This window comes from Trachemys scripta, chromosome 6 (genome assembly GCF_013100865.1).
Source record: "Trachemys scripta elegans isolate TJP31775 chromosome 6, CAS_Tse_1.0, whole genome shotgun sequence".
NCBI lineage: Eukaryota > Metazoa > Chordata > Testudines > Emydidae > Trachemys > Trachemys scripta.
Window position 1 is genome coordinate 90,901,488 of NC_048303.1, and position 13,689 is coordinate 90,915,176.

The 13,689-nt window shown below is 39.4% G+C and overlaps 1 protein-coding gene across 1 annotated transcript in view; it reads left to right on the forward strand.

The window, feature by feature from the left end:
- PIP5K1B (phosphatidylinositol-4-phosphate 5-kinase type 1 beta) overlaps nucleotides 1–13,689 on the forward strand; it is a 166,826-nt gene that overhangs the window by 106,286 nt on the left and 46,851 nt on the right. The window contains exons 8-11 of the mRNA XM_034773731.1: nucleotides 9,607–9,818; nucleotides 12,417–12,500; nucleotides 12,619–12,667; nucleotides 13,576–13,660. Coding sequence (XP_034629622.1) covers nucleotides 9,607–9,818; nucleotides 12,417–12,500; nucleotides 12,619–12,667; nucleotides 13,576–13,660 — 430 coding nt within the window. The remainder of the gene's footprint in view (nucleotides 1–9,606; nucleotides 9,819–12,416; nucleotides 12,501–12,618; nucleotides 12,668–13,575; nucleotides 13,661–13,689) is intronic.

Sequence of the window (13,689 nt, forward strand, 5' to 3'; positions counted from 1 at the left end):
TTATTTTTAATGAAATGACAAATATTTAAATGATTGATGAAATTGAGTGGGTCAGGGGAGTGTAGGTGCATATCTGAGGAATGATTCTGGCCCTGTATGTATATTAGCAATAATTCAATTTAAAGCAGTCAGATTCCTTTGGGAAATCGGTAGAGGTATGGTAGTGGTTTGTTTTTCCCTGAACTAGTTCTCAGATGGCACAGAAGCCAAGTAAAGTTAGGCAACATTTCATTGTTAGTAGTGCCAAGATGCTCCAACTGAGATCAGAATATCATTGTGCTAGGCACTATACTGATACACTGTAAAAGATGTACACCTGGAATACTCCCTGCCCCAAAGAGTTTACAATCCCAATACACAACACAGACAAAGGATGGGAGAAAGGAAGGATTATCATCTCCGTTTTACAGTGGATATCTGAGGCACAGATAGAGTAGATGACTTGCTGAAGGTCACATGGGAAGAATATGGTAGAGCTGGGAATTAAATCCTATCTTGGGAGTCCCAGTTCAGTGTCTTAAGTACAACACCATCCTTTCTGTCTCCTTTCAATCCCACAGAGTGCAAGGCAGGTGAAGCAATTCATCAAAGAAAGCTGATATGTAATCTAATAATATCTTAGTGATATAAATGTTTATTACGAAGTAGTGCAGACCCTTTGGCCCTTCCAAATTGTTGTTTCTAATCCAGTTAAACTAACATGCTTTGGTGGGTAACAGAGAAACTTGTATTCTAAGGGGATAGAGTCAATGACAAGACCTTGATTTTCCTGGAAATCTTTACATCCTGTGTCATGTGCACAAAGCATGCTCTTGTATGTCAGAGTCATCTGTGAGCAGCTTTGGAAATTTCTGATTGAAGATGAGTAAAACAGCGAACCTGGTCACTTTTTCCACTCACTGCTGAATCAAGCAAGACCAGATCAGAAAAATAGAGCACCTGTCCGGTGGAAGAAGGCTGGCAGGAAATGGACAATGGGTTTTGGTGGTCTGTTGAGAGGATGGGACCTGCACCCCTTCCAGCCATATCTCCTATTGCCCTTTCCTTGACGCCTGACATCTACTTGCCACCCACCTAAACCTCTGCTGACTAGTTTTTACCTGACCACAATATTCCTTAACCATCCTCACTTCCGACACCGACCACAGCCATAGTCTTATTCCCCAGCCAGCCCCCTTCCATCCACCATGCTCTAAACAGGGGTTCTCAAACTTGGTTGCACAGCAACCCTCTCCCCTCCCCCCGATGACAAAAATTACTACATGACCCCACAAGAGGGGACCGAAGCCAATGCTAAAGCCCGAGCCCTGCCTGAGCCCACCATCCTGGACAGGGGAGCCAAAGCCCCAGGGCTTCAGTCCCAGGTGGGAGGGCTCGTAACGTGAGCCCTGCCACTCATGGCTGAAGACCTTGGACTTTGGCCCCAGGCAGTGGGGCTCTGGCTTCAGCCCCATGCCGCAGCAAGTTTAATGCCAGCCTTGGCAACCCCATTAAAATGGGGCTGCGACCCACAGTTTGAGAACCGCTGCTTTAAACCTCTAAGCTGTCTCCTTGTATCTCTGACTGTTCAGATTATAACTCTCACAGAGGGCAAAACTTATCCAGATGAGCAGCATCTATTTAGTGTGTGAGTTTATAGACCAAAATTCCCCACAGGGGATTGTAAAACCACACAATGTCCTAATTTTATGTTCTGGGTTTTTTCCCCATCCTACTTGGGTCAAAAGTGAGCTAAAGATTCCAGTAATTGTCAATGTGCTTCTGTATAAACACTTGTAATCATGTAACTGAAAGATTTACTAAATTGTTGTGGGATTACAAAATACCTTGTTGTCTGAACCCAGTTTATCCAGAATTTGTGTGTACCCCACCTTGTATAGAAACAAATTTTGTTTGTACTAAGCATTTTAAATATCGCCTGAAAAATTCTGATAATCAGGTTTACATGCATTGTAGAAAAGGGACATGTGAAAGAGTTTTTGAGGATAACCATCTGGTGACTTTTGGTTTAGACAAAAAGGTCTTATTGTGGAACTTTCTGATGAAATTTTTGCCTCAAGGGAAAACAAGGCAAGCGCACTTACCTGCAGGGCTGAAATCAAAGTTTTAGATGGCTTGTATTTCCAGGTGTTTACCCTGATGTGGTGTACCCGTTGGGTATGCAGTAGCTTAGTTTTAGCCATGGCATGTATCTTTACACATTTGGGAGAATTATGTCATTATGCATGAATAGTCTGTTGGGCAGTGTTGAAACAAGACATCCATTATCTGATGCTAAGCAATTAGATGTACTGTTTCAACAGGAGCAGTTTTACAAATGAGGAAAAGTTGTCAATCAAAATGCTAATGACCTAGAAAGGGATAAATATACTAGAAGATGCATTACTGTTTTTTAAATTATTTTCTCACAAGTGTGTTTTTCCAGAAAAAAGAGAAAAGGTGGACATTTTATGTAGCGCTCTTGAGAAAATTCTGAGTCAAATAGCCTCAACCCCCAATTTGCTGAGTAAGAGAGATGATGTGACTACAAGTGAGGGAGCTAAAAATTTCTGAGTTCTAAAGACTGCTCTTACTCTTTTATATTATGGCAAGTTATTTAACCTTTTTGCCTCAGTTTTCCCAATTTAAAATTAGGACAATACTTAGATGCCTCACAGGAGTGTTATGAGGATTGAGTTACTGGTTTTAAAGTATCCTGAAGAAGGAAAATTAATATTTCAATGCTAAATAGGGCGGGACAGAAAATAGTGGGAGGGAGTGGGAAATTTGTGTCATTTTCCTGTTTTTCTAGTTGGAAATTCATCTTGATATATGCTAGCTGACCAGCCTAAGTGTCTGTCTGCTATTTTTAATTGGAATGCAAACAAAACTAAAGAGCCAAATTTAGATTTTGAGTAACTAGGTATCTGTCCTGTTCAACTCAATGGAAGTTGGGCCCACCTATTCCAAGGCTAAATTTGTCCCAAAGAATTTTTAACATATAATTGAATTCATTTTTCTTCCTTTTCTGAATACACTTGCAACATTTAGTATTAAGAAATTATTCGGTCTCTGGAGCCAGTGAATCAGGAAGACAAAACAAAGAAGAGACAAGTTTGTTTGTTAGGCAACATTCTCTATACTTACAAAATTATATGTAAATAAAGTGCAGTCTTTAAACACTTCAAACAGTTGTGTAGTCTCTGTTCATAAGTTTCATAATTCATAGTATTAGAGTAGTTAACTCACTGATACTAGAAATTCAAAATAGCTATTACAGAAGCAACAATAGTTAATCTAGTTGTGATCATGAATTTTCAAGAACAGGGCAGATATTTCATAATGTTTTTTTTTTTACCAGTAAGGGTTGTATTGCTTGTCACAGTCTGTATTTTTCTTTTATTGCATTAGCAAAGAACATTGTGAACTTGACTGAGGAAATTAAATTTTAAAAGAGCTACATTAATGGCCTGACTTAAACCTACTAAAGTAAGGAAATTCAGAGTTAAGGACAAAAAGCTCCTTTCTCAGAAGAACTTTAGATCTAGGCATTATTTTCTTTCAGCCTTAATTCAATCTGTTGTGCCCAAATGCTACAGCTCATACGGCAGCTGAGTACCCATTGCAGTGTTATGGAGTACCAGGGATAGATGTCTGTATGGCCAAATTTTGCTTTTTGTTGGCTTATGTAAAGCCCATAGTTTTTTGTATCTCATTCTCCTTTGCCTAACATGTATTGTAGCACATGTGGGAGGTTTCCATGGCAGTCAGCTATTGTTTGTGGGCCAGATTCTGATCTCATTCACATCAGCTGAAATCCAAAATAACCCTACATTTCTCCTAGTGTAATGTACTCAGAGATAAAAATCTGGTCAAGTATTTTTTTTTTTATCAGTAGTATTCGCAATTATATTAGTGTCACTATCCAAAGTCTACTGAAATCAGTATTCAAGTCTCTAGATGTACATTTTTGGATTTCAGATGGACTTTGGTGGTATTGCTAAATTCAGGGTCAAGAAAATACATCTAGAAAAGAAATTATCTATTGGCAAAATCTGAAAAGGTTGATTGTGTATTCCATGTGCTCATGGTATTAGTTCTTGTGAACAACTTGTTTAGCAGTTCTACTAGGAGTATGTCTTACTACACTGTAATCATTTTGTATGTGCTGTGATAGCCCGTGACCACATATTATACATGCAGACCCATCATTAGTCTCTGTACAGCACATGCTGCATCAGGAACACAATGATGTTCAGAGGCAGAGCTAGCTGGTTTATCATGGGCTTAGTGCAACGGTGGTAGCTTAAGTGGTTGGCTCTCGCTAGGGTTATTCCCAGGGCCCCTGACTAACTCAAAGACTCAGCAGAGGGAGAACCTAATCATTCAAATGGCAATGTGTATGGGAGGAGGTAGAAGAATTTTTCATAATTTCCTTATGGCATACTCTTTTTGACAGTGTATTGCCTCTTAGCACATAATAAATTCAGCTTGGACACTATTTTTGACAATCCTGTTAAATCTTTGTACAGTACAAGTTAAGAATAGAAGGGGCCCATGACGTAGAAGTTCTCACAACATCTCTAGCCCGACCCATAACCATTAGCATCATTACCAGATGATACTATTATGCTGGAAGCCAGCCCTTTATGTATTAACCCCAACAGGGGAAGTTTATGTGACAGAGGCCTGTGCACCCTATGTCCACACCCTACGCACTATTGTAATCATCTTTGTACAAAATATGCCTTGTGAGGTATCATGGCAAAATGCACGTAGCAGTGTTTTATGTGAAGTTATAAACACACACTGAACTCGTGACTAAAAGCAGGCCAAACCAGTTCTTCAGAGACAAAGGGCAAGCTGACGCCTCAGCCAGGTGTAAACGAGGCTAATGGGCCATTATCTTCTCAATGGCCATTTTTGATGGGAAAAGGGACAGGGCGAAAATATCTGCATTTTGGCAAAGAAATAGTATGGAGTTCCCTTCCATACAGACTGCATGTTGCCTTGATCCCAGCTAGAAATGCTCCCCAAAGGAGGGACAGAGCTATAAAAACTATCAGACTCCCTCCCTCTCTCCATCAATTTACTGTACCAGAAGGAACAAAGGAAGCAGCCATTGAATTGGGGTAGGGGTCCTGGCCTACGAAGTTTGACTTTTATGTCTCATCATTTGTACTCACTTCAAATCTATCTCTATATAGTAAATAAACTTGTTTTATTGTCTTAACTGATCCAATGAGTTTAAATCATCATGTCTGGAAACTCCATTTGGGGTAACAAGATGTGTGGATGTCATTTTTATTAATGAAATGACAGACTTTTTATGTAGGCTTGTAATTGTCCAGGAGAGGGCTGAGCAGTACAGGACATGCATTTCTGAGGGAAATCTAGGACTGGGGATGTGTTGGGACACCTGCAATATAACCAAGGTTGGTAAGGGCCCAGGTATGGCTGGCTGCAACACGGACACACACATGGACACACACATGTTGGAGGCTGTTTGTGAGCACTCCAGACTGGAGGCTACAGCAGCAAAGCCTTGTAAAGGGCATCCCAGGTTAGAGGGAAGGGGATGACATACCTACTCATTAGTTGAGATTGTGCCCTGAGAATGTCTGTTTACTAATGAGCAGACTAGATGACTGTTGTAATTTCTGTTCACTGAAACTCGTACTAATTTGCTACAATATAATATAGCACTTCGGCAAACCTTGTTTGTCTAAATGTCAGTAAATCCAGAAGTTCTTGCAAAATGCAAGATTCGTTATGTTGGTGCTATAAATTTGAGCCCTTAAATCCAGAAAGACTGAAACTGAAAATGACAGAATTTCTCTCTCCATTTATAACCCTAGAGGGAACGTGCTCTTAGGGAAGTGGGGACATCATTTGCATCTCTAGATCCCTCGTGACCAAGCATGAGGCTTTTGTCAATGCTTTACTGTTTTTGTAGAGGTAGTATCACGATCTCTGCTTTGAGAGGTTTCTCTCTCCTTACATTAGGACCTCATTCAACATGAGTAAAGGTTGTAGAAGTGGGCCCTTTGTCACTTCTTGGGATATTAGAAGTATAGAAATACCAGGATTTACTGGATCATGTAAGTTTTATGAGTGTAACCAAAGTTATTAATTTGCATTAACATTAATGCATGAAAAATGTTGTTTTCTAAATGAAGCAGAGTTTAGTTTGTTTGTTTTTTTTCCCCCTCCCCTTCAAGTCTTAACAGTGGGCCAAATCTAGGAGTCCTTACTCAATTCATAGTCAGGCAAAAATCACACTGAGGTTAATGGGAGTTCTGCTTGAGGTAAGGACTGCAGGATTTGGTGACAATGACTTATTGGCCCTGAAGTTTTTAATTTCCTGCCCATTCTGGCTAGTTTAATGGTCTTTTCATATTAACATTTTTCTTTTGACAAGGAAATGGAACCATGGTTAAGATCAGTTTGCATCAGGGCTTAGCTACCTGCTTTGATTAGCAAATATATAGGTACAGAGGTCATCAGAATGTACACGTTTCATATACCAACAGGCATACAGATATGTTGGAGCCTAGATAATTTATATGGCAGTCACTATTTTAATGTACTGTGAAAATATTTGAGTATTATTTCTGTTTATTCAGGATCTGTTCAGCTGGTTTATGCAGTGAAATGTCCACAGAGCAAGAATAGGATTCAAATGGCTACAGTAGGGTTCACATAGGTTGCTGCATGTAAAAATGAAATATGTGCTGAGGGTCTGCCTAGGAAAAAATGTCACTTTGCTCACTTCAGTCTCCAAGAGATTTAAAGCAGCTAGGAAGTAGTACATAGTTAGTTTTAGTGATCTAGGAACACAAATGCAGACAGCAATGAAACTCTTGGTCAATGCTTAGCGCAAGGAGCAGGGGCAAAAGGAGATGGGGGTTGATCACTTCAGTCAGAGTTAGAAAAGTTCTTCTGTATTGAACAATATATCCCTCTGCACTGGCAAGCTGGATATACACCATAGTCTTTCAAGAGACTGTATATTAACTTGATGTTACCCTTGATTTTAATTCAGCGGAACCATGAAGTATCTAATCCCAAGGGGTTAGAGAATGGGGCAAGGACAGATTTCAGTAAAGCAAAGAATGTGAGCTGATTTTTTTTTTTTTAAGTGAAGTGCACAAGTGAAAATGGCACCATCTTCCCAAGCATATTTAGCTGATGAAATCATGATTTACATAGATACTCATACTGGCTGCAATACCAGAGTAGTATTTTCAGAAGGGCAAATGTTAGTTTACCTTTTATTTATTTTTTTGCAATATGCTAGGCATCAGCTTTCTCTCCATTTTAAATGGAACACATACAGGTTGTCTTGTACCATCTATTTTTATAAAAATAGGCAACCTATGAAAATAAATCTTCAATAAATGTTTTTAAAATAAACTTTTTTTTACTATGGCAGAGGCAAAGAAAACTACTTGTGTGAGTTCCTCTAACTCTAGTATTCTAATGTATTCATACAATACAGGATCTTGTATTCCTTAACTATGCTGTTTTTGCAGTTCAAGATTCCCAATGCCATAAAACAGGAAGTGTTTAGTGACCCATCAGTCCCACATTCTGTGTAATGAAATGTTTTCCTGATCTTGTCATGTGATATTCTAGATTCTTTTATTTTATTGCTGCCCAAAAGCCTATATTGGCAGGATCAGAGGATGTGCTGGGGTGCTGATAGCTTCATCTCATGCATTTGTGTGTGGAGGCACTTTTCTTGCACTTTGTTTGAAGCCAACCTGTTCCTCTTTTTTATAGAAGAATTCTGCAAGATGTATGTGTTGGACTTTGCTCAGTTACCTTTTATATTCACACCACTTGCTCGGTCATTTTACATGAGTTACCCCAGAGATCAGAGTGAGACCTGACCTTTCTGCAGTTAGGGTACAATGTAAGACTTTTTGTGCAAGGCTTCCCACATTAACAATAGTGGTAGAAGGAGGCCTTGATGTTACTCATGGAAGACAACTACAAAAAGTGATTTAATTCAATAAAGTAACATGAGATGCAAGAGAGTTGCAAAATGGGGATAGAATGGATGCTAATATCAAGTGTGTGTGTGTGTATATATGTATATATATATATATATGTGTGTGTGTATACGTGTGTGTGTGTGTGTGTGTGTGTGTGTGTGTGTATATATATATATATACACACACACACACACACACACACACACACACACACACACACACCTTCTAGTTATTACAGTGTTGAGTGCTTTTTGCATGAAATGTGCATATTGAATAAAACAGCCTCCCCACATCCATGTCTACAGTCAATGGTTGGTAAGATAAAATGTATTCATAGGAGGTGGATCTCCCCTTCCCTGTTACATAACTCCCAGCTATGTTGAAATCTTTTCAGATCTCATTTTAAAAATGCAAATATTTGCACTGGGTTTCATAAGTTAAGTCAGTGTTTTGTGTAAAACACCAATTCAGTCAGGCTCTGATAAGCCTGACTGAATTGGCACACCTGGAGTTACTGTGCTTCATTTGTTGTCTCTGTAAAATCAAATTGTTCTTGTTCCTGGTAAAATGACATAAAATTTTGCAGTTCAGGGCCAAAAATTACAACATTAACAGTAAGGCATCTTGTATTAAAATCTGTATTAAATCATTCTTGAGCTGCATGAAGAAAAGGACACATGTTGCTCCATATTTCTCTGAGATTACAGGAAGTTAAATAGGTTGCTATCCCTGTGCCAAACAGGGCTTTCATACCTGTCTGCTGGTGATTCTGATATAGTATTAAAATGCAAAAAGGGGGACTGAAGGAGATCCTATGCACAGTTAATTGACTCAGAGAGGTTTTTCCTTTTAATGGAGTTCCTCTGGATTCATACTGGTGCAACTGAGATTAGAATCTTATACGTACTTGCAAGAATGGGGAAGTGGAACCTGTCAAGGTCTGGGAGTCAGTGATTGGTAGGACCAGGGGAGGAGACTGGTTAAAAATCAAGTCATAGTTGAAGTATAAAGTTTATATTGGCCAGTTTTGGCCTGTTACGGAGAGATTGTCAAAGGCACAAATGGGAGTTAGGTGCCAAATCCGATTGACTTTTCATGGTAGTGGGGCATCTTGACTGCCCCTTTTCCTTTTTGAAAGTCTGCCCTTCAAGGATTTCTTTCAATATTGGGTTTGTATATGTATAGCAGATTATCCATAAGTACATCAGATAGGATAAAAATGATGTACATAGTGCTTCAGAGTAGAAGACAACTAATTAACTGCTTTCTCACTATAAATGAAATGGAGTTGCTGGTGAGCCAAACTCTCCAACTGAAAATGGTCTTACATTTCTATGTACTTTAGGTTTCCCACTTTTAATGAGGGTGCTGTGATGGTTAGCTTATTAACATTTATTTGTAAGTTGATTTGGGAATCTCAGACAGAAGGTGGGAGGCTAGTACAAAAATATGATTTTTGTTAATCTTTTTGCAAACTGTCCTAGTCAAACCCATTATATTGACATACCTGTATGGGTTTTTTCCTTTTATTTGGATTTTCTCAAGTGGTTGAATTACACAGCAGAAATTAAATTATGTGTAGTCATTTGTGTGTGTTACAGTACATGAAGTCCTCCTTCATTCATAGGTGCTGGAAAGCTTTAAAATCATGGATTATAGTCTGCTGCTGGGGATCCATGTATTGGACAGTATCACAAAAGAGAAGGATGGGGAGAGTTCCCAGAATGCATCTGATGCCAAACGTCATGGGGGACAGAAAGTTCTCTATTCTACAGCTATGGAATCCATACAGGGTCCTGGAAAGTCTGGGGAATCTGTCATCACAGAAGCTACAAATACGTAAGTCCCCAAAATCTGTTGTTAAAAATTGACTGGGAATTTCTAAAATTTTATTTCTGCAAACTGTTCTACATTGTATTAAATCTAACTCAGGCTATCTTCCCATCCTGGAAGGCACTACATAGGAGTGATTTGAAGGATTAAACTAAATACTTTCTAAAAAGCGTTCAAAACTTTCATACCAAGGTTCACTGGAGATCAGAAAATTAAAACTTTGATTAGTTTATTCGTCATCTTTAAATACATGATGGCAATTGCAGTTATAATTCAGAACAATTTATCGGCACGTAGTAACTCACTTATATATAATGAAAGTCATTATAAGACCTCCACACATAATTTCTGTTTCACTGTAAACAGTGTCATGCGCTGTGAGCAAAAGCGATTATTGATATTGTATTGATATTTCTGTAGTGCCTGTCATACCAAGGAAATGCACTCACTACATACACAGGAATTGCTTCACCAACTGTTGAAATGCAGCCACCGCTGAGGTGGAACAAGACAGATATTTTAATAGCTTACAGAAACACTACACTACAGTTTAGAACATACTACTCTCCTCTTTCTATCTAACTGAAACTGCAGAGGAATTTTAGATAGGCAGATTGTAATTATCCAGGCTGGAATTCAGCCAGGACACTGATGTTAAGACTCCTACACTTACAAATAGTGCCATGGAATTTTTAATAAAGCAGAGGTGCTGATCACCATGGTTATATCACATCCAAAAGACAATACTTCTATCCCTTTAATGTCTGACAACAGGCTGTGACATACAGAGAATTTTAAGGTTGTGACGGATACATTTATAGAAAGGGATGAAACATTTCAACTATTGGTTATTCCAAGAATCAAGGGCTCCTCAAATTATTCTATCCTTGATGCATGTTCAGTGCTAATAAGAGAGTTAGTCAGCATTCTTATTCTGTGTAATCAATCCTTGATATAATAGAGACTTAATTTCACATTGAAAAGGGTTTACTGTCGGTTAACCAGGGAGTTATGCAGGTAAATACCATTACAGCTAATGAAGTCTGCGTTTAAACGTACAACAAATTAATGGGAGGATAATGCTGTTCTGTTCCCAGCTTTGCCACTGGGCTGCTGGGTAACCTTGGAGAAGTCACTTTACCTTCCAGTGCCTCAATTTCCCCATATGAAAGTGGGGATAATAATACTGACCTCCTTTGTAAAGCACATTGAGATCTGCTGACAAAAAGTGCTATATAAGATCTGGGCATTATTATTATTTATATACAGCTTTAAATGTTTGAAGTATTAGAATATAAGTTGAGACAGAGCTGAATTGTACCCAGTGTGTTCAATATTACACTCTCATTTGCATACAAGATGTCCTGAGTTATACTGAACCAATACTCAAGCATGGTGGTGGGGACTTTGTTATTTGAAGTGTTCTGCTTTCAATGAGTCTTAAAGCTAAGGTTCTGACCACTTTTGATCATCAAAAATCCTGTGGCATTATTTACACGAGTAGGGATGTTGGGTAAAATGTTAAGAAGTGCCCAGGAGACTTAGAAACCTAAGCCCCATTGAAAGTCAATAGAATGTAGGCTTCTAAGGCCTTGTCTACACTACACAGTTTTGTCCACAAAACAGTGGAGGTGTACACACTGAAATGCTCAATCCATTCATGTAACTTGTCTGCTATGCTGATATAATAAAATCACCTCAATGAGAGGCATAGGGCTTATGTCTGTGTAGTTAGGGCTATAGGCGCTGGCTTCTTCCTTTCCAGGGGGGTGCTCAACCCCTGCTCAGTCCCAGGCCAGCCCCCACTCCACCTTTTCCCCCAAATCTCCACTCCGCCCCGCCCCGCCTCTTCTCACCCCCACTCTGCCCCAAACCCCACTCTGCCTCTTCCTGCCCAGTTCCTCCTACTCCCCCGAGCGCGCCCCATTCCTGCTCCTCCACCCCCACCCAGCACCTCCTGCATGCCACAGAACACCTGATCGCAGCGGGTGGGAGGGAGTGGGAGGAGTTGATCAGCAGAGCTGTTGGCAGTTGGAAGGCAGGCACTGCAGGCGTGAGCTGGCTGCTGGTGGGTGGTGCTAAGCACACTAATTTTTTTCCATGGGTGCTCCCAGGGAGTTGGCACCTATGGTTAGGACAATGCAGTGTTTGTGTAGACACTGAATTCCTTACACTGGCTGTTGACTGTTGTGCACCATGAAATTGACAAGAAAGCCAGGCACCTAGAGCCCAGTTGCCCCCAGAGCTGGGGCAGCTGGACCCCACTCCCGGCTGGGAATGTTGGCTGTCTTGTGATTTTCATAGCTTGGGAGCGGAGGTGAGACGCAAGGGCACCTGGACTCCTCTCCCCAGGGGCAAGAGGCCCTCGGCGGCTTCCCCCCCTCCACTTCACCCCGCACCCCTGCTCCTGGTGAGGAGGCAAGAAGCCCTGGGCAGCTTGCATTCGACAACTAGCCTTAATGTTGCTGGTGGTTTTTTTTGTTGGTTTGTTTGTGTGGGTGTGTTTTTTTGTTTTTTTTTAGTAAATGCAGTTCACCTTCTAAATAGTGATATTAAAAAGTCTGTAAAATACAATATCTAATAAAATTATTTTGTTGCCATTAGAATGGGAGGCATTCCAGCTAAAAGCCATAAAGGAGAGAAGCTGCTTCTATTTATGGGTATTATTGATATCCTACAGTCTTACAGGTAAGTGGCAGTTTAGAATGAAAATATTTTGCTATATTTAAAGCCATTATCTTAATAAAGTATTCTGAGATTGCAAGATGAGGGAATTCCACAAAGTTTTTTTGATTTAATTGCTTAGGTTAATGAAGAAGCTAGAACATTCCTGGAAAGCACTTGTTTATGATGGGGTAAGTTGCTTTTTAAATTATCAGCATTTTTCATAATAGAGTTCTGATTCTTGTTTAAGACAGTGAGCTACTTCGTTTATAATCCACCCATCACTGTGGTATCTTGGCAATTAGATGTGATTTTTTTTTTTTCTGTACGTTTTCCTTAGTGATTTTAGTTATGTGATTTCTGACCTATATGTCCATCTTATTTTGCTGATTGTTTAACTTTTTAAAAGAAAAGTTAAAAAGAAAAACAGACACACGTGCAAAGGTGACCAGATCATCCTTATAACTACACTGTACCAGGTTACACAAAACTATCCTCACAATACAATTAAAATGGGGATGGAGTAATTCATCCGAAACGCTAATTAACTATTCAAATTGTGCCCTGAATCAACATCAGTCCAGTTGCAAAGGATGTAATGCAGGGCAGAATTTGGCCCCACGGTATTCAGTGCTTAAATGAGTGCTTAGACGTACTGCCATTTTAAGTGCCCATCAGTGCTTGATTAAAGCATTCAGATAAGGAATTTGGTCATTTTAGGGCACCCATGTTTGAATATTGAGCCTTCAGTTGTTGAGACTTTTACCCAAAAGGGGAAATGACACATTTTTAAATATGAGCAGGACTTTGTAAAATATGAATAGAATAAATTATAAAGGGGTATTTCTAAATTATCTTGAATGCTTAAAATAATTAGACCGGTGTTTTATCAAGATTACAGTGAAATAAAATGGGTGGCAGAGGAGTGTAGTAATTATACAGTAACCTCTGAGAAGGCAAAATCCTAGATCTCCTTGCATGAATTCCCAAACAGGGCATGAAATAACTTACCCAAAATATGTCAGGCTTTTCTCCTTGCGCATTTCATTTTGAATTGTATATGAAGAGTGTAACTTTAAGGCCTTTTCTGTCTTTTTAGGACACTGTTTCAGTCCACAGACCAAGTTTTTATGCAGACAGGTTTTTAAAGTTCATGAATTCAAGGGTTTTCAAAAAAGTTCAAGGTAAGGGTTTGTCATTATAAGACCTTTGG